Source organism: Nasonia vitripennis, chromosome 3 (assembly GCF_009193385.2).
Source record: "Nasonia vitripennis strain AsymCx chromosome 3, Nvit_psr_1.1, whole genome shotgun sequence".
NCBI lineage: Eukaryota > Metazoa > Arthropoda > Insecta > Hymenoptera > Pteromalidae > Nasonia > Nasonia vitripennis.
The window spans coordinates 2,664,879-2,689,907 of record NC_045759.1 but is presented as its reverse complement, the minus strand read 5'-3'; the positions used below and the strand labels follow the sequence as shown (position 1 = coordinate 2,689,907).

At 40.4% G+C, this 25,029-nt stretch overlaps 5 protein-coding genes across 14 annotated transcripts in view; 2 read left to right on the top strand and 3 right to left on the bottom strand.

Annotated features, from left to right (window-relative positions):
- LOC100122861 (protein Wnt-1) overlaps positions 1–434 on the bottom strand; it is a 47,919-nt gene extending 47,485 nt beyond the window's left edge. The window contains exon 1 of the mRNA XM_031926821.2: positions 346–434. The gene's annotated coding sequence lies outside the window, so the exon portion shown is untranslated. The remainder of the gene's footprint in view (positions 1–345) is intronic.
- LOC100122830 (protein C10) lies at positions 67–2,504 on the top strand. Its single transcript, XM_001606384.5, has 3 exons — positions 67–288; positions 369–545; positions 684–2,504. The coding sequence occupies exons 1-3, from the start codon at positions 249–251 to the stop codon at positions 815–817; spliced, it is 351 nt and encodes a 116-aa protein (XP_001606434.1). The 5' UTR covers positions 67–248; the 3' UTR covers positions 818–2,504.
- Positions 2,189–18,569, bottom strand: LOC100122817 (epsin-2). 7 transcript variants are annotated; one of them, XM_031926819.2, is made up of 17 exons: positions 18,037–18,569; positions 12,941–13,042; positions 10,447–10,579; positions 8,695–8,787; positions 8,247–8,505; positions 7,985–8,184; positions 7,859–7,904; positions 7,538–7,700; positions 7,335–7,464; positions 7,183–7,215; positions 6,690–6,798; positions 6,551–6,559; positions 6,301–6,416; positions 6,027–6,207; positions 5,766–5,942; positions 5,560–5,584; positions 4,898–5,028 (listed from the first exon to the last, which is right to left on the bottom strand). In XM_031926819.2, the coding sequence occupies exons 3-16, from the start codon at positions 10,459–10,461 to the stop codon at positions 5,565–5,567; spliced, it is 1,551 nt and encodes a 516-aa protein (XP_031782679.1). In that variant the 5' UTR covers positions 10,462–10,579; positions 12,941–13,042; positions 18,037–18,569; the 3' UTR covers positions 4,898–5,028; positions 5,560–5,564. The 7 variants fall into 7 exon arrangements, with proteins under 7 accessions (XP_016839140.1, XP_031782677.1, XP_031782678.1 ...); XM_016983652.3 differs by having other exon boundaries at positions 5,560–5,581; XM_016983651.3 differs by lacking the exon at positions 5,560–5,584 and having other exon boundaries at positions 2,189–5,028.
- LOC100122793 (elongation factor Tu) lies at positions 13,186–21,137 on the top strand. Of its 4 annotated transcripts, none has more exons than XM_032598152.1 (6): positions 13,186–13,254; positions 19,208–19,271; positions 19,346–19,907; positions 19,973–20,344; positions 20,437–20,628; positions 20,720–21,137. In XM_032598152.1, the coding sequence occupies exons 3-6, from the start codon at positions 19,362–19,364 to the stop codon at positions 20,996–20,998; spliced, it is 1,389 nt and encodes a 462-aa protein (XP_032454043.1). In that variant the 5' UTR covers positions 13,186–13,254; positions 19,208–19,271; positions 19,346–19,361; the 3' UTR covers positions 20,999–21,137. The 4 variants fall into 4 exon arrangements, with proteins under 4 accessions (XP_032454043.1, XP_032454042.1, XP_032454041.1 ...); XM_032598151.1 differs by having other exon boundaries at positions 13,234–13,680; XM_032598150.1 differs by having other exon boundaries at positions 13,234–13,688.
- Atp5a1 (ATP synthase, H+ transporting, mitochondrial F1 complex, alpha subunit 1) lies at positions 21,009–24,813 on the bottom strand. Its single transcript, NM_001167977.1, has 8 exons — positions 24,636–24,813; positions 24,113–24,226; positions 23,185–23,534; positions 22,754–23,110; positions 22,196–22,577; positions 21,978–22,122; positions 21,776–21,893; positions 21,009–21,684 (listed from the first exon to the last, which is right to left on the bottom strand). The coding sequence occupies exons 1-8, from the start codon at positions 24,693–24,695 to the stop codon at positions 21,570–21,572; spliced, it is 1,641 nt and encodes a 546-aa protein (NP_001161449.1). The 5' UTR covers positions 24,696–24,813; the 3' UTR covers positions 21,009–21,569.
- Between the last annotated feature and the right edge of the window lie 216 nt (positions 24,814–25,029).

Sequence of the window (25,029 nt, the reverse complement as noted above, 5' to 3'; positions counted from 1 at the left end):
AGACAAACCGCTATAAAATTACAAATTCGGCTTCAAACTCTAGTTGTCTAGACTATAGATCATTCTGTCAAAGAAGAATATAGGTTAGTTTCACAAAAGTATGCGTCTTTGTTTACTAACCAAAGATACCTGTTTTTCGTTATTTTTTTACATATTTCCGGGGTTATTTGCGACTATAAGTTGAATGATAATACTAAATAATTAGATTTTGACCCTATATAATATATAACCTTAGAATCCCGCACAAAATGACTTCAACGACGAATTTCACAGCCGAAGCAGCAAAAGGTAATAACACAATTATAGATATTTGTTTTACATAAATAAACAAACGAATTTACTCACCAATGATAATCTCCATCTCATAGCTGCACTAAGCGACGTTTTAACTGCTCTGGAGGCACCGGAAAACGTGCAGAAACTGAACGCTGCGAAAGAGAATTCCGGGAATGAAATGCTCAAAACGATGCAATTTGTTTTTCCGACTGTGATGCAAATTCAAATGGAAGTTATAAAGAAATACGGGTTTCCCGACGGCAGAGAAGGTACTGATTTTGGTTTATTATTTTTTTTTTTAAATTTCGGATGATAAACGGCTCACACAACTGTGACTTTTTTCGTTTGAAATTCGTCGAATTTTTATGAAATTTCCAAATAAAAAGTGGATATTACATTTTTTTTAGGTGCTGTACAGTTTGCTCAATTTATTAGATCCTTGGAGAAAGATGACACTGAAGTGGCAAAGCTACATGCACAAGTTCGCTCTTATTTTCTTCCTAGTGTCCCTGTGAACTCTTCGACTGATGCTTCTTTGTAGGTTTCTTATTAAATCTAGATATTAAGGTGTCTATATTACTGCTAAAAATATTTCCAGTGTTAGGTTTACAAATATTCATTTTGTAATCACTCTCTTATAATGCATAAACTATGAACTCTTTGGGATTCATAGATATATTTTTAGGGGCATTGCGTTGCACTAATAAATTTGTAATAGATAGTGAATTAGCAAAATCAAAAGTAAACAAATTACTGCAAAGAGTGCACTTGTCTTCATTACAAATTTTATTTTTGTGACTGAAGCCCATTAGAAGGAACAATCAAAATGAAAAATGAAGTTTTAGACTGTATTCTGCAATACTCAAAGTTATTTTTAAAAAGACTTGAAAACACATTTTAGTCATATTATAATTTATTTATATCTAAGCTCATGCTAGGATTTCATACATATTTTACCTTTTTTTTTTCATCGCCTTTTGTACTATTTATAAAAATTGTTGAAATTATGTAAGCTTGCTTTTCTGACAATTACTTTTATTGACCTCAAGAAATATTGTGTAATAATATTTCTCATTCTCATCACTCATAAAAAATGTATATTCTAAAATTTTTTTAAATTGTTAACAGACTTTTATCACTAATTTGTGCAATCTTGATGTATGGGACTAATGAACACTTATCAACAGAATGAATGCTGATTAAAATTATGAGATTTGTTGTTTGTATATTAATTTTATAATAAAAATTATAGGTAATGCTGATGAAAGTAAACACATACGTTCTGTGTACTTATAAAATTTATACATCAATTGAGTCACATGTACTCAACAATGGCAGTAACTATACCAGCCTTAGATTCATTTATAATCAAAACTTTTTTTATGAAAAATAGACAATAATCACTATGTGAATTAATTTTTAAGCACTAGAGTAAGACCACTTAAGAATAATTTTGTTTAATTCTAGAGAATACACAGTATCCATCACATCATCCTCTTATCCTCTTCATTCTGAGCATGCCATTAGTAAAATAAATACGGTTTTTACAGGAAAGTTTTGGACTAAAGAATTATATTTTTATATAATAGTTGATAGAGCTATTAAGTTAATTCGTTTGTAATGCTCAAAAACATCAATAAACATAAATGAACAATGGCAAAAATTAAGTCTTATGCAAGGTATCTACTGTAAAGACATTTACACAAACTAATAAATTCTAGATAATAGAAATATAGAAACAAAGGAATAAGCATTTTGGTTGCAACTAAAAGAAGTTATAGCCAGCCCATTAACTAAATAGGATATCAATTTTGATTTTATTTGCATAAGGACAGAATAAAAATAACCATTCCTAATGTAGTTTATAAAAGAATTTTGATGTAAAATAAGGAAAAAAGAAAAACAAATTCAATACCTATATGAAGATTTAACTTAAAGTTTTTTTTACATCATAATATTAATAACATAATATTACATAGTAATAATAATGGTTGTAATAATAATAGTAATAATATTAGAAATAGGTGTACAGTATATTATCTACTAAAATATATAATAATTTATCGTTATTATACCAAGTCTCGAAATTATTTTTGCAAGATGTTGTATTTTCTTCTAGCCATTCAAGATCGTAAGTAATGATGAAAGTTTGATAATTCACAGAGCATCGAAGTTCTGGTCCTTACAAAAATAGTAAATACGATGTATACAACTAAAAATAACATAAACACGAAATAATCCTTTTGTCTATGCATATATGAATGCGATCTTGAGTACATGTACAGACAACAAGATGAAAAGCAACCATTATTCCACAAATCTCTCACGCAACAAATCATAAGATCGGGATTATAAAAAATAGACAATTTAGATTTTTTCATTAAAATAACTGTAGAAATCTTGATGAATGACAAAACAATTGCTTGTAGGAGAATAGTTGTATAAATGAGACTTTCAGCTTTAATATTACTTTTAGCATTAATTAATGGAACATCTCTTTACTTTTTTTCAAGTCAAGTGTATAAAAAATATTCTAAAGAAATTGCACACAATGTTGTATATTTAGAAATTTATTGCTCACAATAAATAAAAAATGCATTTCGAAATATTATTTCATCAATTAATACATTAAAATAAAAGAAACTTAAAAGCCATATTAAATCTCATTTTACTTGCATCTCTTTCGAATGTATTTATCAATAATTTCTCACTTTGTGTATCCTCAATAATTTATAAGTACGCACATTGCATGCGTTCATTTTAAAGCCACATTATCTGCAATTTCTTCCTGATCACTTTATTTTCGCCATGAAATTGTACAATCATTTCCAAAGTATATGTGCATGAAATCATGAATTAAAAAAAGTGTCAATGCTATGATTCAAAAAGTGCAGATCTTACGCATTTTACAATTAAAGTGCACAATCATATTATAGTTACGATCAAATGAAGGGTGACACAGTTTGATTTGATTCAACTAAAATCGAATATTAACTTTTTGATTGCAAGTTAACATTTAGTAATTCAAAAATATTATTTCAGTATCTTACAAAAAGTATTTGATTAAAATAAAATTTACCCATTTTTTTCCATGATTAATTTATCATATCTACAAAACAATTTATTTTTTAATTTCAATGTATCAAACGACTATAAGTATGGAGACACTCAAAATATGCATGCGTAGCGTGGGTACTAGCTACTCCAGAAAACACAATCCTTGCATTCAAACATTGCCATTTGTTATAGTAAAATATTTTGAAAGGCGCTGTCACAATAGCCGTTTTATATATATATATAAACATTGCAATATTCATAATTATATAATAAAATAAAATATAGTAATAATAATAATATGAAGCAACTGCTGGTAAATAATAGGGTCGCTCAATAATTCATATTTACATTTCCCTATAATGTTGTGACCTGTAAAATCAATCAATACGAGTAAAGACGACAGGTCTAAAAATTCATTGATCGGTGCTTGTATATCGCGTGCACGCGCGCCTGTCGTTCTTTCTTAATAAAAATAAAAGTAAAATTAATTTTCATACGATTCATATTAAAGCACAGTTAGATTCGTAAAAGAGTTTTTCCTATATACCTCGACCGCTGCACTTAAAGATTATCCTCCACCGACACTTTAAACCAATGTTTAATTATTGCATGGCAGGAAAAGAAAATGCACGTTTTCTTTCCCAGTTTAGTAAAATAAAAATCTTAGGATCTTCACTTGCTCTTGACAATTATAAATTGATTATTTACTTAGGCTGCTTTCCGTGTCATTTAACTAAAAAATCTTGTATACGTGTGCTACATCTAATAAAAAAAGAATAGTGTTTGCTTACAGCAGAGTTTTAGCAGGAAACTTCGGCCGATGAAATGACCGAAGATTCCTGAAGCTCGTTTATCGAACGAGTCTCATTGTTTTCGTATTCCTTAAAAACAGAACCCTGTTCGATAAAATAAATCAAAGACACGTTCTCGCGTGCCTTTATCTGTTTCCATCTCTTACCGTAAAACGTGAAATGCATTACGCCTCTGCATCCTCATCATCATAATCATCCTATTATTTCATTCGATTCGATTTGTAATTTCCACGATCGGACATTATATATATATAATAATCGCACTACAAAAAGAAAGTACCTTCTTCTCAATATCCGGCGTCGTTTACTTCTCGGGTACTCGAAAAATATTCTATACATATATGAAAAAGGAGTAAGTATAAAATCTATCTTTTTATCATACGAATCTTTAAGCGTTCAAAGGTAAAATACGAATTGATTTTCGATTTCCTAGCGCGTCTCTCTTTTCTCGCCCCAGTCCTTTCCAAGCCTATAGTGTTCACATCCGTGTGTATCTGTTTGCAATGTAACAACATTCAATTTGGTGACAGTCAATAATTCCCTCGCCTCCCTCCTCTGCTGCTCGCAGTCGATGTACTGTCGAAGTCTTTGAATGATCATCAGTTTATACCGCACAGGGCTTCGTTTTGGAAATTAATATCGTGGCTTCATACGGCCCTCTGCAGCTCTTGTCGGGCGCGTTTATCATCATCATCGTATGCTGATCCGGACGCGAGACGATGGCTCGGCTACGAGAGAAACGGGTTGGCCGCGGCCGTGGGCGTAGGCGTCGAGTTCGCGGCGACGCTCGTGCTGCTCCAGGGATCCTGCCGGATCTGGTTGATCGACGGACGCGGTGGAGGCGTCACCGGTGCAAATGGGTTCGCCGCGAATGGTACGGGTGCTGGAAAATTTGTATCAAAGTTAAATTGGGATAGACTATGTATGCACGATACATCGATGGTTATCCTGCAACAATTCTGCACACCGTCAATACAAAAGATCAATTAACACTATAGATCTCAGTGCAAGATTATTGCATGAAAACTCATTTACCACTCTATATATATTTGTAAAACGTGTGTTTACGTTAACTCTTTGTGTGACAATCACAACAAATAATACCATTCTTTATAATTAACACCTCATTAGAAAACAATTTAAAAAAAATATATAATTACAACGTTGCTTAGAGTTAGGTATAGAAAAATTGTTTTCTAATTGCGTTATAACATACTACTTTTGCATTCGAATAAAAAAGGCAGAGAATAGATGTTTGAGAGTAGCTGAGAATAGGAAGAAAGTTAATTCCTGCAAAAGGGTAGAAGTAATTCAAGCTACAAATTTTGACAATAACTTCTACTTTTTTAGAATATTCTTCATGCCATCATGCACTATATTTCACTGTTTTTGACGTTTCTTTTGTTATACTCACAAAAATTACTTCCAATGAAATGCTGCTTCGCGCACATAGAAGAAATGTTATGAAAATTTATCATTTTGTTATTTTTTAAGCCAATTTTCGTTTTGAAAAGCAAGTAAATGTATAATAGTTTGAAATTCAGTCCCTTCACATTGGTCAAAGTTAGTGTTTTAATAAAATTATGAAAAAAAAAAAATCAAACAGATCGGAAAAATTACCTGCGGGTGCTGGAGCAGGAGCCTTAATTGACGACGCGCTCACGAGATTGTCCAGATTTACAAGAGCCGAGTTCTCTCCCAAGAACGATTGCGGAGTCTTTTTCACAGCACCAGTGCTAGCAGGCATAGTATCGCTAAGGCCACGTAAATCAAACGGATCGGGCGACGTTGTGTTTCCTTCAAACAACAAGAATATGAGTTAGAATAATATATATTGCTATTGTTGAGAAATTAAAACATGTAAACGATTATTGTTTTTACCATTGTTCATAGGCAGCGGACTAGATCCGATTTTGTTTCTATTGCTAATGATATCAAATTCATCAAGATCGCCAAGTGGACTGCTGCTTCCCTGATTTGAAGCTGATGTACTGTTAAAAGTAGATCCCAGGCCGTTGAAACCGTTGCTGGAGGAAACATTGAATCCAATTGGTGGCGGAGACTACACATTCAAAAACACGATGCAATAAATTATTAGCTATTAAGAACTATGGGTGCCTTAAAACACAAAATGAAACGTTTCTTTATCCTTTACCTTAGCATCTGTACTAGTTGCTGTCACAGGGGCCCAGGGATCTACAACCCGAGCAGGTGCTGGAGTGACTGTTGCCGGTGACGGCGCTGGAGCTCTCCATGGATCGACAGTAGCAGCTGAAAACGTAAACACAAATAAGTATAACAATAAACTATTTAGTAAATTATTCGGCGAATCTTATACGCGAAAGTCGAAGAAATTATTAAAGCAAGACAGTTAATTTTGAACTTATTAAGGATTAATTTTTTACCTGGAGATCCTGTTAGCCAAAATCAAGAAAGGTTGAGATCATGCAAAAGGTAAAAATGTGTTAATTTCACCAAAGGACTTTGCAAAATTCTGAGAATATACTCCTTGAAAAATTTTAGCAAATCAGGAAATGTACTCACTTGGCCTCTGCGGTAGAACTGGAGCCCAGGGATCAACAGATGCTACAGATGCTGCAGATGCTGCAGTAGCACTATTTGTGGTTGGAACAGACCATGGGTCGTTTTGTGGCTGCAAAAATACAACGTTTTAGTAATTATATAATAGATGGGTAACTCCAACAATTCGTTAAACGACAAAGGTCATACAATTTCAAGCTGCCAATGTGTCACAAGTCATGTTGACAAGCATAGTGCTTGAAAAAAAAAAAATAAATAAATGTATTATGATCGTAACGAGTGGTTAAAATTTAATGAAGTGCCAAAAATAGAAAAAAAAACGCAAAATATAAACTTGCTAATCTATTTCAGCTCGTAATTCTTACATAAATAGCCAAAATCGAAAACAATATGAACGCAATACTATTTGAGCATGACTCAAACTGATGAATCTAGTGCGACGATCAAACTAAATCAAATCACGCACAACTAAACCTCTCTTCCTGAAGGCACATACCTTTGACATACGAAATAGGGCAAAGTCCAGCGACTGTCGTGCAAACATGCAAAATTAAATATATACATGCGCGGCCGTATTTAATTTCCATCTCATCTCCTCTGTAACTTATTTACAAGAATAAAGTATCGATGCAAATAAAAATACCGTACCTGAGGTCTCGGGGGCGGCGGTGCCGCTATCGGCACTCCCCACGGATCAGTTTGAGCATTAGCTCCACTAGGCTCTCCCAAGTTCACGTCGAGCAGATCAAGCATATGACTCTGCTTTTCCTGAGGCGTCCTGAAAGGCAAGAAAGGATCCATCAGCGCGCAAGTTCGACAGCGACTAGAGTCGATTAATAATCTCTACTAACTTAAAGTCTTGCTGGCTCTGGCTGAGCGCCAGTTGCAATCTGACATCATCGCTACGCCTTCGCTGCTCTTCCTGCTCGGCCTCCTCCCTCGACATTGCTAGGGCAAGCTGCAGCTGAAGTTCCTCTTCGCCTACCGTCTGAGGTCTGGCAGCCTCCAACTCGGCTGGGGGAGAAACAAGAGATTATTTTGATTGATTCTTAAGCCGTACGATGTATCTCTCGCAAGAGCATGCCAAAGTTTAAATTTAGAAGCTTTTACAATGGATCTACTATATAAACAATCACGAGAGATAGCACTTATAGTAACGAGAAGATACTTACGTCTCGATGAAGATTCCGACAGATGACACGGTTCCCATTCTTGGAACTGAAAAAAAGATTGGACACGGGAACATTACACAAAGTCAATCCACACAAGATACAACGATCAATCATACGAAAACTCACATCGCTGCTGACGGGCGAGACTGTGTCGACGCCGTCGCTACCGAAACCGCTGAGCGATTGAGCGAACCTCTCTTTCGCCTTGAGTGCCCTCGCCCTCTCGTTCCTCAATCTCTCATCGTCTCTCAATAAGGCCACTAGTTGCTTAGCTTTCTCCCTCACGTTAATCCCCTGATCCTTATGACCCTCCATGTACTGGAAATCTGTGACCAAACGAAATTCGCATTAGAGGATGGGCTTTTAAAAGAAGTGAGAAACAGCATACCTTTGAGCGTCTGAATAGCGAAGATGTTCTCCTTGCACTGCTGGGCGACCTTCTCGGTGCCGGTCTTGATGAGGTACTCGAGGAGCACGAGAGCCTTGTAGACGTGACGCCAGTTCTTGCCGTGATCGTTGAGACGCTTCCAGAGCATCTGCATGATCTCCGTGAAGGCGACGACGTTGTAGGTCAGGTCGGCGATCTCGGCCATGAGAGTACTGCTCGGACCCCAGGGGTCGTTGCTCGTTGCTTTACGCACAGCTTTCTGCAATCGGATTTAGAATTAGAAACGTAAATTTCAAGGGTATATACAAATTTCCACGAAACAGCAAAGCGAATCATCCCTGAACGTCAAAACACGATGAATCCTCCTAACGAGCTTACGAGTCTCGCGATGTATATCGGCTTATAGTCTTTCGCACGTGTCGTCGTATATGTATATAGAGACACTCACCTGAGCATTGCTGTAGTTGTGAGCAAGATTGACGATGTCCCGCCTGATGCCCGCCAAGTTAACCTGCATCACGTCCTGGCCTTGTCGCCGCATCTAAAACATCACGATACCAAACGTTATACTCGGAGTGTCAGGTTATAATCGTTCTCGGCTTTCGCCGGATAACTTCGGTCGTACTCGATTGTTAATTTTTTTTTTTTTGTTTTGTTTGCTCGTATTCTTCATCTGTTATAAATTTCAATACATATGCTCGACTATTTTTAGTGCTGAAGACTACCATTCTTTTTTTTTCTTTTCTATAAGTATTAGGCGACGGTGAGAAGTGAAATTTGCACACAATAACATTCAGTGTATACCAATTAAAATAATTATATACTGCGTGAAAAATGCAAAATACGACGACTATGACCGAAGGTATGCAGTGTAATCGCATCAGCCGCTGAAAGCCCACAAGAAAAGTCCCAGCGGCTTTAAATTAAAAAAAAAAAAAAGAATATCAGGAACCGTTTAAACGACAACACGTGTTCGCGAGTAAAACACTGCATAAAGTGCATCGTCAACGGTGTGTACACACTTAGAGTGGAAATAAAACGAAAGCGAGTGAGCCTATCGATTTCTGCTCCCGGGGCTTTTGCAAATTTTCGATACGAAAGCTGCTAGCGTGCACTGGTTCGATCTGCCGGGGTAGTTCTCTGCTGCTGTAAGTGTGTTGGTCGTATCGCTGATTTACGAGGTTTTCTGGTGCGCTGGCCTAGTTTTTATTTTTCGTGTTTGGGGGGGGGGGGGAGCGTTGATTCGCCGTGTGTATAGCTTTTTAACGAGCTTTTGATGACGACGAGATTGAATACGTTGAAAAAAAAATGTATTTTTCAAGGATATAATGCACATCGGTACCGAGAGAAAAGTTTCAAGACGTTTTTAGTGTATGCACAGTCAAGGCCGGAAAAATTGCAGAGCCGTCGTCTATTCGTTACGCAATGTGCCTGTGTGCGTGGATATGTGTGTGTGTGTGTGTGTGTGATACGTCGGCGACGTTTACGGAAAAGCTAGTTTTGCGTCACATGCGACGTCCTTTTATCTCTCCATCTCGTTCGTCACGGCTGTATAAGCCGACGTTATATTTTCAAAATTTATTACAGAGCAGTGCGAGAAAAAAAAATCTTGCAAGAAAAGAAAGCAGTCGATCTCGATAACGATCTCGACGATCGATGCGTCGCATTATCACGATTGCGCAGGTCAACCGTACGTATACAATCGCGTCGGCTTTTAATTAAAACAATACAGGCACGCGCGGATCGTGAAAAGTTGCGTTATCGCTCTCGAGACGAGGGAGTGCGAGGAAGTGCAAATGACACGTGCACTGAGCACATACGACTATTACTGGGCGATTGCGACGAGGAGCTGTCCCTCTCGCGCGTTTGATTCGCGTTGATCGTTAATTATTTTTTCCCGGTTATACAGAAAGAGAATATAAAATATAAAAGTTTATATCTCGCGCGCGCGCGCGCGCGCACCTTGAAAGTGAAGTTTATGAAAAAGTAATTTACAGCTTGATGGTTATGTGGATTGTAAAGATAATCGAATTAAATTATAACACAACAAAGGTATAATATACAGAGTCGAAAATGTTTGCAAGCACAAGATTATAATCATAGGTGACAATCAAATACAGAAAATCGTGACAGCGTACTTTTGACGCGTGCGACGCTTGCACGTGCGATGTGAGACAGAAATCGCGAGATTATTTTTTACCTTATCCAAGGTCATTTCGCCGAAGGAGTAGGAAAAGAGCAGTGGTAGCTATTATAGTGGCGTTGTCAGCGATGGATTTTCGAAGCGTCCGGATAAGATATCCGCCCAACGAAGAAAAAAATGCCAGCTACGCCTGTGTGTGAGATCATCATCGCCTCGTGTTAACACGCAGTCTCGTCAATGTATTTTCGGTGAGCTTCTCATTGCGCTTGCTTTTCGAGAGCAGCCGATCGATCGATCGATCGATCGATGGCCTTGCTTCGCACTCCGTGTAATTGTTCGATCGCGCGAATTTCGCTTCATAATTGGCTATAAAACTTTTGTTTACATAAATCTGACGGTTACGTTTCATCGAAAGTAGCCAGCCTCCGAAGCACAAATCGTGACACACATTCCTCTGTCTCCCTTGTGTACGAATATACATACGATTATCCGCACACACGAAATACAATCAAAGGCTGAAGCGAGTAAAAAGTCGGCTTATCCGCGCGTCACAAAGAGAAAAACGAGCGACGTATTCGTGGAGCGCTTTAATAGCGGTAATAATCGGCTTTCAGAGAGCGACGAGATAAGGAGAGACTGTATATGCGCTCATGGAGTGCGAGTCTCTGCTCCGAGAGTTTGCTCTGTATACGGAGCACGTGTACCACGTGACCAGCGATTTTTCGAGGTTTGTTGCGAAGAGAATCGATTTTTTTTTTATCCGTATCGATGAATCAATCGAACTATAATAAGTTGTCTGAATTCGCCTTATACTCAATTTTGGGTTTCAAAAGCTGGCAAATGATTTTTTCCCTCCAACTTCTAATTCAAGAAAAACGGGTTTTTTCGTTCCCCGTAAAACGAGGAATTTTCCTATTCTCGACAAGCCGTGTGTCAATGCTGAAGCGTAAGAAAGCTCTCGTCCGGTTTTGACCACCATGACGTGAAATAACACAGAGTAAGAAGTCATTCCACGAAAATAACTTAAAAAATTTGTCGCACGATTCGCGAGATTGGAGCTTTCACGATAAGGTGAAACGCCTGGAGGAATATCTCGCGCTGAATCGAAATTTCCGTGAATGACAAAACAACGCGATTTGTCCGTTAGTCGTTTTTCACTCTCGACGACGTGATTTAGTATACGCAGGCATTTTTTCAAGTGCTACTGACTATGATGTTCCGTCTGTTGGTAAACATGTTTTCGAGCGATCTTCAATCTGCTCTGTATGTGCGACTCTCCCGTTTATGGATCTATTAAAGGTGACGTTCTGAATTGAAGCTTCGAAAGTTTCGACGCTGATGAAATGCTAAATTGACAAGAGCTGTAAGTATCGGCGGAAATAAAAAACGATGAAATTATCGATATAGTCATAAGGTAGCTATTAGCATACGGGGTACTTGACTGCCCTTAATATTTCACGTTCTTTAACAGCTGTACGCCAGCAGTGTAAAGTTGATATCGATTGCTCTGCAGGTCAGTGATTCATATGTATATGCACTGCAGGATTGGAAGCCCACGTGCGGACGGAAAATCTCAATCGTTGCCTCGCGAGGTCGATGATTATGCAAAATTCTAAGCCTATACCAAGAAGCAAAATTAGCGTTTCGAGACATACTTTTCGATCATCATCCAATCAGCTGATTCGCGGCGGCTCATACGAGGTATAAACACTGCTAAAAGCTATTATATCGCACAGTTCGTTACGCAATTCACTTGCTTGAAAATAAAAAATTTACGTAAAAATTTCAGTACACGGCTGTGTCGTGCGACGGCGCCGGGCGCATTGCTTTCTAATCGTTTCATCAATGTTTAGCTTTACACAACGAGCTCGAGTTGTGCGATTTTTAAAATGTACGGTTATGTCTGGAGAATAAAAACTACATTTCCAACACAAAACTCTGTACACGCGAACTACTTGTTCATCATTGTTTAAAAAAAATTGAAAAACAATACGAATCCCGAAGGCTTCTATTTATAGCTCAATCTTTAATCAAGAGAAAAGTTTCTATTAAAAGAACAACGAGCAGATTGACGTTATACAGCTGCGCGCATAAACTTTCCGCGTACGATATTACACGCGCGTTACGTGCCTGCAGCTGATATAACGAAAATTGTTTTTGCTTGCAAAAAAAAAGAAATATACCACTTAATGAAGAATTCCTATTCTACAGCAGTCGCACAGACGACAGAAAACAGCTGATCAAAGTAAACAGCTGTGTTTACTCGATCACGCGCTCTCGAGTTCGCAAAATTCAATCGTCCAAACGACGAAGCACACGTTATAATAGTTTTATAAAAGTACACTGCGTGAAATCTCGCGCTTTTACGACTCTCTCGCGTGCAGTGTTTATATACACGAGAGAACGTTCGTTCACCGCACAAAGAAGAGAGTCGGGGCCGAAAATACGGGCGAAAAACCCGGAGCTTAAAAAAGAGAATCTCTGCTCTCTTTCTCTTTCTCGAACAAAGCGCAGAAGCATCGTGAGAAAAGTTCTATTATATTAAACTCACGTTCACAGCGTTATCGTTCAGCTCCGAAAACAATATATCCTCCGCTACGGTCGACCGCAGGTTCGCGAGAGCCTCGTTTTCTTCTCCTTCGTCTCGTCTCTCCTGCAACAAGAGTCACACGCGAGATCTTCGTTATATTGTGTTACGTATACACACGTTGTGTATGCATAAAACGTATACGCTATATGCAACTTTTTTTCGTCATAATTGCGTCTCGATGACTGGCCGAGACTGTCGTCGCCCTCGACGCTCTGTATCTTATCTCTCGCGCTCTTCAGTGTGTCGGTGTAGTATTTCCCCAATGAGCCCAACAGGTATGTAGGAGTGTGTGCGTGTGTGTACTATATGCGCATGTGTGCAGGTGAACAAGCGGGTAAGTACGCGTTTGATCTATCGTATGGAAGAAAGCGAAAGGAGGAGGTGGAATCTGGCTTTTGATAGCGAGCAGTCGAGGTGCTTTATCGCTGCTGCTGACGTCGTGTGTTCGACTAGTTTCTCGCGCGTGTGCGTGTGTGTGTGTGTACGATGGAGTCACGAGATCACACGCAGCTGTGGCGCTGATGCAGAGGTGGAACGATATTTCTTCGCGTATCTTATGATACAGTTTTGAGAGACTGTGTCGAGCTTGCGATGATAATTATGAGGTGGAAAATAAATTGTTTGCTATTTTGAGTAATTATTGCTGATTGTACGTGCTATATATGCACGACGTTTCTACGCGATCGAGTTTGCTCATGCAGGTAAATAGGTATGTTTACAGTATACAGATAGAGTTTTGTGTAAGCCTGTGCAAACAGCATCAGACGCGATACATCTCTAAGTAATTGCTCGGGAAGTGAAATGCAATGTAATGGTACATCGTTGTGTTTACGTTTCACAAAATAGCGATGCTGATGAGTAACGCCAATAAAAAGAGGATCTTTGAGAAAATTCGACGAGAAGAAGCTAAAGAAGAAATTTACAAAGTCGTAATAATGATCCGATAACGAGAAACTACTCGTAGAGGAACGAAGCGTAGCTACAACAAACGTCACGAATTGCAATTAAGTTCACTTGGCCCTCGTTGAAAATCGGGTTTGCTAACTCAATAACACCGCAAAGCCTTTGTCGTCGGAATTCGCGAACGTTCCAGCCGATCCAAAAAATCGAAACTCGCCCAGCGTTCCCTTAACCGCAGCCGTTCAAAATTACATAAACATTTTTCTATTCCATAAACTTACGCTCGAAAACGTCACAAACCGCGCGACAAAGCGATCTCGTTCAGCTCTCGAGTATATCGAGGCAATAATAGATCACATTGTAAGTCTGGACGTGCTAATAAATGGTTCATTAAAAATTAGGCGCTAAAATAGGCTTCTCCGAACACGACACTCGGAGAGAAAAACCCCGACGACTGATCCCAGCAGGAAATACAGAAAGACTACGCGGGATTAATCATCCCCAGGGTCAGTAGACTCCGAGCAGCAGCAGCAGCGATTCAATGTCAAGCATTTGGGTCATTGCTGCTGCTGCGGCGTAAGTGTCTCGAGAATAAGAGGGAGCGAGAAACAACGAGTCCTTGTGCGGTATGTCTGTGCATACGTACACTCGAGCAATGATGCTACAAGGAGTCATGGACTTTGTATTTTTGCGAGGACTGCTGCGTCCTTCGCAATTTACGCGCGTGGAAATTTTTTTTCGATCGGTTGTTCTTTCGTGGAGAATATTCTATGCCCAATTGTTTGATGTACCGATATGGTGGATGTGAGTCAGTACGCTTGAAAGGTCGTCGTTGTTGCCTCTTCTGGTGCAAATGTCGAATGTTCTCGCGTATCGATATTTACAAACAACGCGATTAGTAATGGAGTAACGCAGATCGATACTAACTTTGACTTTTCAATTAACTCGACTCAACTATATCAGCGAACTAACTATCGTTAACGAGTATATACTACTTCAATACTGAATACGTAAGCGCAATAAAATTATTAATCGATAAATATTCTCGGATCGTCAGGACACTTATTTCAGGAATGTTCGATCGACGTGAATAGGTGTATACGCGCGCTCGCATTGATAACTCGTATAAACCTGCGTCAAAGTGCACGATGTTTGGTTACTGAACTATAAATAAGCCTATGCCATTATACCGTTATTAAATAGGTAGCATACAAAGCGCGCGTGTAACTGAATAACGCTCGCTCGTTTCGCTCCTGGAAGCTATTCATATATGTATATTCCGACTCCGCGAACTCTCTTATCACAGTCTACTTGCTTTTCCGCGTATAATTTAAATAATTGCTGTAAACCGTAAAATTCATCCTCTACGATCATCGCGATCACAGATTCCGATCGTTAAACCTTTCTCGATTTGCATCAACAATCCTCTGTCTTAAAAATAAAAAATGCAAACCCAAAAAATCCCGAACAGATCCCCGTTAATGAATTAATCAAAAGAAGAGAAGAGAAAGAATCGCGATGACGTAGCCTCTATACACACACACGCACACACATAGGTACAGTAACGGCGACTATAGGAGAAGTGTGTGTAAGAGCTCGTGACGCGTGAACCGCGAACACGAGACTCGTACACACAAGCTATAGATACACGTATAAGGCGTGTAAGGATTCACCTGGTGTATATGCGAAAAAGCTGGTGTGAGAGATTCGCCGCAAGCACACGCCTGTAATGACATTAGCCGGCCCTGAGCCTATCGATTCATAACGAGTCTCTGCATGTGCCTTTCTGGCGCCGCGAGGGTGCTGTGTGTTCTTTTTTTTTTTTCTTTATTTTGGTTTAACGGCTGGTGTATACGCTCGAGAGAGACCGGCAATGAACTTCTCCGAAGGTTGAGGGAAGTCTGGTATATACACAAGTACGAGTTGATCTGTGGTTCGATGATTGGGTAATTTGAAAATTGGACGCGAGCAGAGGAATGAGATGGGAAAAGAGCTGAGTGGAAACGAATGACGAGCGTATAACGGCGCTTCTTCTTCGATTTTGTTTATACATCGTAAAATCGTATCTTTTATTGCCACGGCAATTTCGATCAGCATACGGAATCTCGATGATTCTCGCGAGCGAACGCGAGGGAAAATAACTCATTAGTATATGCGAACCGAAGAGTGAGCACAAATTAAAAACATTGAAATAACTCCCAAAAACCCCGAAAAAAAAGAAAACAAAAATCCCACCACTTCCTCCCGAGCGCGCGCACATTTGTATTTTTAGCGCGATGCAGCGTCGATTTGTTTACACGCGCGCACCGAAAATAGAGGGTCTACGTCCTTTGGCCCGATCAAACAAGAGAAGAATAACGAGAGTGTCTTATCGCGCTGACAGATTGTAGCCGGGTCGTCGTCGTTGTCGCGATCGATGCAACGTTGCAAATCGTCCTTATGTAGCTTATAATGCGTTCTTTTATGCACCTGTTGTTTTAGCACACGGTGAACTTCTTTGCGGTGGGAAAACTATTCTCGGGTTTTCTCGGAAATATTTGGGGTTTGAAGAGTTTCGTTTGCGAACACACGGTTGGGACGATTAATTTTACAAGGGGAATCGCTCGCTGTAATGAATTTATGCTGGATGTATTAATCTTGGCGATAAAAGCGCTCTTTTGCATCGAGGAGAAAGACCCTGAGATCATAAACAATTTTATCTCTTGACACTGCTCTTATCCGATAGCTTAATTTGTTTCGTATTATATATATGCTATTCTTCGCGTTGGAGAAGACATTTTTGTTGGAAATTAATGATAAAGCGTGAAAGAAGAGAAAATAAAAATATAAGTACGTCCAATTAGGAATACAGTTCGGAGCAAGGATGAAAAAATGGAAGACAAGAAAGCAAGTGTCCTTGGAATATGAAAGAAAAACGTGTCTTGAACATTAAATTAACGTTTCCTACTTTTACTGACAATTGAATAATAGAATTAATATTCTCATCACAGTTGGATTCAATATTTTGAAATTATTAAGCTGCAGACTCTGGAGCCATGTGCATGACTCATGGCATAACCTGCCAGTCTTAAAATACACACAAGAAAAGAAAAAAAAGTTGTGCACCATGAATGGAAAAACTAGGGACTGAAAAGCATCATACAATTCATGAATGCGACTGGATTTTTTTATTTTCAAACATCTGGAAAGCTCTCTGATCATCAAAAAGAAGTTTCTCCTGAAAGCATCACTGGTATAACTGGATATTAATTCATTCCTCAAATCTCATTTGGCACAATTAGTGGAGAAAATGAATGGCAAATTTATCACAGTTATTATATAAATCCGTTTCCTGAGCAGCCAAAGACTTACGAAACATGGAGCGAGCACTTTGCGCAGTTAAAAAGAACGATCGATCAGTCTTTAATACTCCAAAACCAATTTCCAACTGCGACAATTGGTTAATGCTGGCCACTTTGTTTATGAAGCAAAAGCTTTTCGTACTGCAAACAGTGCAGCTACTGAATCACCGCAATAGAGCAGCCTATTACACTCACAATGCTAGCCAGGAATATCTATCAGCAGATTGATTCTATAATCCATTCAATCACATTCTATTACACGATGGTACGGTACAATGGCCATCAACTCTGCACCAACTTCTGCAAACAGCAGTAGCATTGGGAGTCCGCGAACTCCTGTGGAACAATGGCTTTCCCACAGGTCTATGGCATATACTTAAGAGCAGCGCACTCCGTTTCCATCATCAATAATAAAGAAGACAGGGAATATCACACGCGAGCCAGCCAGATAAACAAACCTGCCAAGGAGAGCTAGACGGAGTACATTGCACCCACTTGCTTTGAGCAAAATCACAGGAGCATCCGATGGTCAACACCTTAGGGAATTAGTAGGCAACTGGGTGACTCCAGCACGAGCGCGTAAACACTGTCGAGCGTGACTCGCGTTGGCAAAGAGAGAACGTATAGCCGCAGGCATCAGCAATGCAGTGGCGGCAGCGCTGGAGGGCATCGCTGCACACCAAGAGAAAAACGGAAGAGAGGATGGCCGCCCCGAGTGTATATTATACGATGAACTTATCTCGTATGGAGCAGCCTCGCCCTCTCCCTCTTTCTCTCCGGATTGCACTTTCTGCGGGGTAGACGTCGCGCACTCACCTTTCGAGGCTGCAGTCGAGTCTGGCTCCGTTTTTCTTTCTCTCTTTCTCTCTCTCTCTCTCTCTCTCTCTCTCTCTCTCTCTCTCTCTCTCTCTCTCTTCTATACTCGACACTTGACAGAACGCTGGGCGCGGACGTACACTTTTCTCTCTTTCTCTTTCTTTGACGCGCACACCCGAGTCCGGGACACGACACTGCTCTGGCACTTCACTCGGCCTGCACACGATCGGAGCAATATCCTGCTGCGGCCACGACGTCAACGAGGGAAATTCCTTCTGTTATTTTAGCGTGTGTGCGTCTGTGGCGTGTACGCGCACTCTCCGCTGCTCTGCTGGCTCTACTATACTAGATGCTTGTGTGTAGCCTTTTCCGCTGCTGCTGACGGTGACTTTGGAGCTGAGCTGTCCTCTCTCTCTCTCTCTTTCTCAGTAGGTTTAACAAACCGTAGTAGCTCTCTGCTGACTACGGCTTTCTCTCTCTCTCTCTCCGCTCCGCTTTTTTATTCCGTCCAGTGCTGCTGCTGCTGCTCCGTTGTGTGGGTGCTGTACCGTTAGGGAGGCTAACTGACCGTCAGAAATCCAAGAACAGTACGCGTTTACGCATATGTGCGAGGGTAAAGAGTTGTATGTTTGACGGTAATGAGCGGATGAGAGCTTACCGTCAATCACGGCTCTCCGGCAGCTGAGCATCTGCTGCTGACTGCTCCGATTCTACGAAAAAGACGTGAGGGGGAGTGAGCTCGTTTTTGGAGAGTTGCGAGGTTCGCCGATTGTTCCAGAAAATTACGTATATTTATAAGCAGTATGAATGGCAGATTGTGATGAATGAAATTGTTGATTTTTTAAATATGAGGATATAACGTAGAATATAGATATGTCGTCAAGGTTATGATTGTTTGTATGCTGCAAAAAACTGAAGTTCGTAAAAATAATTTGTTGGCGTCGTTAATTTTCTAATGTAAATCATTGATATTTAGTACTTACAATTGAATAGTGAATTAATAAAGCGATATATTTTTATTTTGTTGAATTAATGTTTGATATTCAAATCGCGCGCCACCCGATTCAACAATGGAGTCGAAAATTGTCTGCTACGACACATGTGTATATCATATATATGGAACTGAAAGATATGCCGAACAACGAAATCCATGATTTTTTTCATTTTACAGTAAAATGCTGATCGGAAAGAACGCCGGCGTTGAATCAAAAAGTATCGTCAGTTTTATTTAGATAGTAAGTATAAGAATTTACCTAGCTTCTAAAATGTATAACCTCGAGTTTTTTTATTTGTTTTTTTGTTGGTACAGATTTTTTGAAAGAACAATGTTAATACAAAGAATATTGCTGCGCTCGTTCAATTGTGTGAGGTCACAGAGGCTTAGCTTAAATGTCAAGCATGTTTGCCAAATAAATCTTGACTACTTTCACACCAAAGCAAACTGGAGCAAACAGCGTTTCTACTCTAGCGATGCGAATGACAAGGATTTAATTTGTAGCGTAGGGACTATCGGACATGTAGATCATGGCAAAACTACTCTCACAGCTGCCATCACTAAATATTTATCAGAAAAGGACAAAAACTGTAAATACGTTTCCTACGATGAAATTGATCGTGCTCCTGAGGAGAAAGCTCGGGGTATCACAATAAACATTGCTCACATTGGATATCGGACTAAGAAGAGGAGATATGCTCATACTGATTGTCCTGGACATTTGGATTTCATCAAGAATATGATCAGTGGAGCATCCCAGATGGATGGAGCAATTCTTATAGTTGCTGCCACGGATGGTCCCATGCCCCAAACTATGGAACACCTTCTGCTGGCTAAGCAAGTCGGAGTTAAGGAGATCATAGTTTACATCAACAAAGTAAGTTTTTTTATCAAATTGTTAATCATTATAATGAATGAAAGTTTAAGCTCAATTTTGCATAGGCTGATCTGGTTGACGAAGAAGTTCTGGACCTTGTGGATCTAGAGATCAGGGAGCTTTTGGAAAATTTTGGATTTGACTCTGAAAATAGTCCAGTAATAAGGGGTTCAGCTTTATTGGCTCTTAAAGGAGACACTTCTAATTATGGAACTCCATCAGTGCAAAATTTATTGGATGCTATGGACTCGTACTTTTCACCTCCCAAAAGAGACTACACATCTCCTTTCATTTTACCTTGTGATAACCTTTTCAATGTACCAGGTAGAGGTACTGTTGTTGTTGGAACTGTCAAAAGAGGAATCATCAAGAAGGGTGCAGAAGCAGAACTTATTGGATTTGATGAGCGTATCAAAACCGTCCTTAGCGACGTTCAGGTATATCTTCTTTATAAATTTAAAAAGTATATTCCTCTTCAAATGCTTCTAAATTACATAAACTCTATATCTAAAGACTTATAACGTTTTAGATTTTCCAAAAAAGTGTACCAGAAGCTCCAGCTGGCGAAAATGTTGGTGTTCTGCTCAGAGGTGTAAAAATTAATGCTGTGAGAAGAGGAATGTGGGTCGTTCCAAGAGGTTCACAAACGTTTAGCAATCACTATGAAGCTCAACTATATCTTCTAAACACTTCTGAAGGAGGCAGACATAGACCTCTTGGGGTAACACTTGTCACTAAAATTTTACGGTTTATCTTCAGTATGTACTGATTGAAAAACTGATTGATTCTTTTTTCTTTTTCTTTTTTTTTAGAAAAACGGATACTGTTCGATTATGTACTGCTCGACTTGGAACATCTACACGAGAGTCGATCTTATACTACCAGATGGCCAAAATATGCTGATGCCTGGTGAACAGGCCACTTGCAGATTGACTCTACTTGACTGTATGCCAATACTGATGGGTCAGACTTTCACGATAAGAGAACAGAAGTGCACTGTCGCCACCGGAATCATAACTGCAGTTCACGATCGCGTGGAATTCGACAAAAGGAAAATGAATGAGATAAAAATTCCTGGAGTCAATGCGTAAAAACTTTGAATATTTGTATATAATGTAATATGATATTTTATTAAAAAATTTAAACTAATCAAATGGATTATTTGCAATGCCTACTATCCTAATGTGTTTATACAGAAATCAATAAAGGATATTCTATAGTTTTCAATTTGATAAAAATTTAACATTTATTGAAGTTTTTGTGTTTTATTATTCTAAGTTACTTCAGACAATTGCTTCTTTCCTTTTAGTCATTCTGCAATGATCAAAGTAATCCGATTTCAATGATGGGTGTTTACATTCAAATGTCGGTTAATTACGAAATAAAAGGTACTTTGTTTTTATTAAAGAACCAACGTGTAACGTATTAACATATGTATATGACTATCGAGTTTATCGTTCGAATGTGGAATTGTTGTCTTTCAGTTAATCTCTGCTTTCCTTTCATTCTCGTAAATGACGTTACAGTACGTGCACGTGGAGTATATTCACAGCCAAGCTTCAAAATATACTACTCATGCACAGGATTCAGCGCCGGCGCAGCAGCTGTTACAACTAATGATGATCGAGGTCTCAGATGTTGATTATTCGAGTCGCTCGACATTTACGCGCCAAATGAACTCAAGAAGTCGGTGACGACCTTCTTCAGCTTGGCGTCAGACGCTTCGCTAATGATGTTCTCCTTCGCGATGGTGGCCAAAAGGTCCTGCTGGGTGGCTCTGTTGAAAATTTATTCGATTTAGTAAATTGTCTTCGTATCATTTCAATTCTATATCTCAATCAATTATAAGATGAATTCGGATAACTCACTTGATGTGGGCAAGGAATTCCTTCTCGAAGGCAGTGATTTTGGCGGGGTCCATCTTGTCGAGGTATCCACGGACACCACAGTAGATGACGGCTACCTGCTCTTCGATAGCCATGGGCACTGAAAGCACGAAACCATTTGAAATAGATCGTTCTTTATAATTGATGTTATCGTAACTAATATTTCAAGTCAACGATCACGTACCGTACTGTCCTTGCTTCAACAGCTCGGTAAGACGAACACCACGGTTCAGCAGTTGCTGGGTGGCGGCATCCAAGTCGGAACCGAACTGGGCGAAGGCGGCTACTTCACGGTACTGGGCCAACTCCAGCTTCATGGAACCAGCGACCTTGGCAAGGAAAAAATGAAAAATTAGCCCCAAGTTTAAGAACTTTTACGTTAGAAGGAAAAAAAATATGCACCTGTTTCATGGCCTTGGTCTGGGCAGCTGATCCTACACGGGATACAGACAGACCGACGTTGATGGCAGGTCGGATACCCTTGTAGAACAACTCGGTTTCCAAGAAGATCTGTCCGTCAGTGATGGAGATGACGTTGGTGGGAATGTAGGCCGATACGTCACCAGCCTGGGTCTCGATGACGGGGAGAGCAGTGAGGGAACCACCACCCAGGGACTTGTTCATCTTGGCGGCACGCTCAAGAAGACGGGAGTGAAGGTAGAAAACGTCACCGGGGTAGGCCTCACGACCTGGGGGTCGCCTCAGCAGCAGGGACATTTGACGGTAGGCCACGGCCTGCTTGGACAAGTCGTCGTAGATGATGAGGGCGTGCTTGCCGTTATCCCTGTAATTTTAATACCTATTAATGTAATATTTTATAAACGCCTTAAAGACATAACCACACAGAGTCAAGAATATTTTCCTAAATGAGAAGGCGATGGTTTGAAAACGGAATTGACCTCTAAAACACCTTCAAGTACAATCGCCCTATGCATGTACACAATTGATTTAAGATCGTACCTGAAGAATTCACCCATGGCACAGCCAGAGTAGGGGGCAAGGTATTGAAGAGGAGCGGCATCGGAGGCGGTAGCCGAGACGATGATGGAATAGTTGATGGCACCAGCATCTGTAAGACGCTTGACGATCTGGGCGACGGTGGATCGCTTCTGACCGACGGCGACGTAGATACAGTACAGCTTCTTGTTCTCATCACCACCTTCGTTGAAACGCTTCTGGTTGATGATGGTGTCGATAGCCAGAGCTGTCTTTCCGGTCTGCCTGTCACCAATGATCAACTCACGCTGACCACGACCAATTGGCACCAGAGAGTCGACGGCCTTAATACCGGTCTGCATGGGCTCTCGGACAGATTCCCTGAGAATTATTAAGTGCGTTTAGTTGAATTCTCTAAACGTTAATTTCGTGTTATTGATATTTTGAAGCCTTACCTAGGGATGATACCTGGGGCCTTGGTACCAATACGGAACCTCAGCTTGTTGTTGAGGGGTCCCTTGCCGTCAATGGGGTTACCCAGAGCGTCAACGACACGTCCAAGAAGCTCGTTACCGACGGGAACGTCGACGATGGCACCGGTACGCTTGACGATATCGCCTTCCTTGATGTGCCTGTCGTTACCGAAGACGACAATACCGACGTTGTCGGGCTCCAAATTCAAGGCCATACCCTTCAGTCCGGAGCTGAATTCCACCATCTCATCGGCCTGGATGTTCTTGAGACCGTAGACACGGGCAATACCATCACCAATGCTGAGTACACGGCCGGTCTCCTCAAGGTTGGCCTATGTTGAAAAAAATATAACGCATTATTAAAATTGTTACGGTTCTCCAGTCGAGATATTACAAGGAATGTCACATATAGTGTTCTATTTTCTAATATTTACTCTAATGAGTTATTTAAATTGTTACATTGTATGTTATATAATATACTCTTTGTCATGATAAAATATTTTTATATTACTTGTGTGGCTATAAATAACTAGTATAGTACACAGCTTGTCAAAAATAAAATGTTGACCAATTAAATCCTGAACATGGTGTATTCAAATAAATAGATCACGTATACAATGAACAACTAATGAATATTAGCTAAATTCAACTTTTATTAGATAGCATTATTTGAAGAGTTTTTCAAACTCTTTTGGAAGCTGCAAGATTAAGGCATCAGAGCCACTCAATCCAACTGTCATGTGCGATTTCATCCACCTGATACATGATCCACGAACCAAGTTCAGCCAGCGACCTCCCATCCAACTATCCAAACAAGTCTCCCAATGTCATTGATCAATGACACAATGAGTGACTCCCAGGAAAAGTAGGATCAAAGTTTCCAAGACACGTAATTTGCTAACCAACTCACCTTGCTGGAAGCGCCGAGGATGCGCTCCTCCAGGATAGAGGAGATCTCAGCAGATCTGCGACTGCAGGATACATGGTACTTCCTGGAGGCAACGACAGCAGCAGGCCAGCTCACCTGAAATAAAAATCCGTCATTCACGAGTATCCAAAAAAAAATCTCATCCCCAGAGAGGCCTGCTTCAAAATACTCATTACATAACTGCCCGCTCAGAGGCTGCACGGGCCGACTCTCTATTTATGTAATCCGTCCGACTTTTGTCAGTTCCCCAGGCTCTCCCAATCCCGGCGCGAATCTCCGGATCGCGTTTATCTCAGCGATCATCGGTTACCAGTCGCAAAATCGAGCTATCCTCGCGAAAATCGTCGTGCGTAAAACGCGGCCGGGGAAAAATGTCGGCATCCCCTCCTACGATATAGGCGCTCTTCGCTGCTGCTCGCCGAGATTCTGCCACGCCGCAGAGAGAGAGAGTTTATATGCCGCGGTTACGGTCGATCGTCCCCTGGAGTAAAGGCTTCGGACTTACCTGGGTGCTGGGAAGCTGTCTCGCTACCGAGGCAGCAAGACGAACGGTCAACAGGGCCATGGCGGTTTTTCTTTCGATTCCGGAGTCAGTCACGCACGCCCGTCAACCCGGACAACGTCGGAGGATGAAGAGCAGCAGAAGAACGAGGGAGAGCCGCCGAGTCGCGCCTGGCCTCCCCTCTATCGGTCTCGCGAGTTCGCTGTCCTTGTCGCTCTAGTGGGGAGTAGACGGGCGCGAGTTGTTCGCGGTCCTTGTCGCGCAGCCGAGAGTTCGATTCGCGGCGCACGCAGTGCAGGAAGTGCCGTGAGCATCGATTCGGAGGAGACGCTCGGTTGGCTTGCTGGGTCGCCTTTTCCGCTGCGATATGACGGAGGTGACAAGGTTTTCGAGGGTT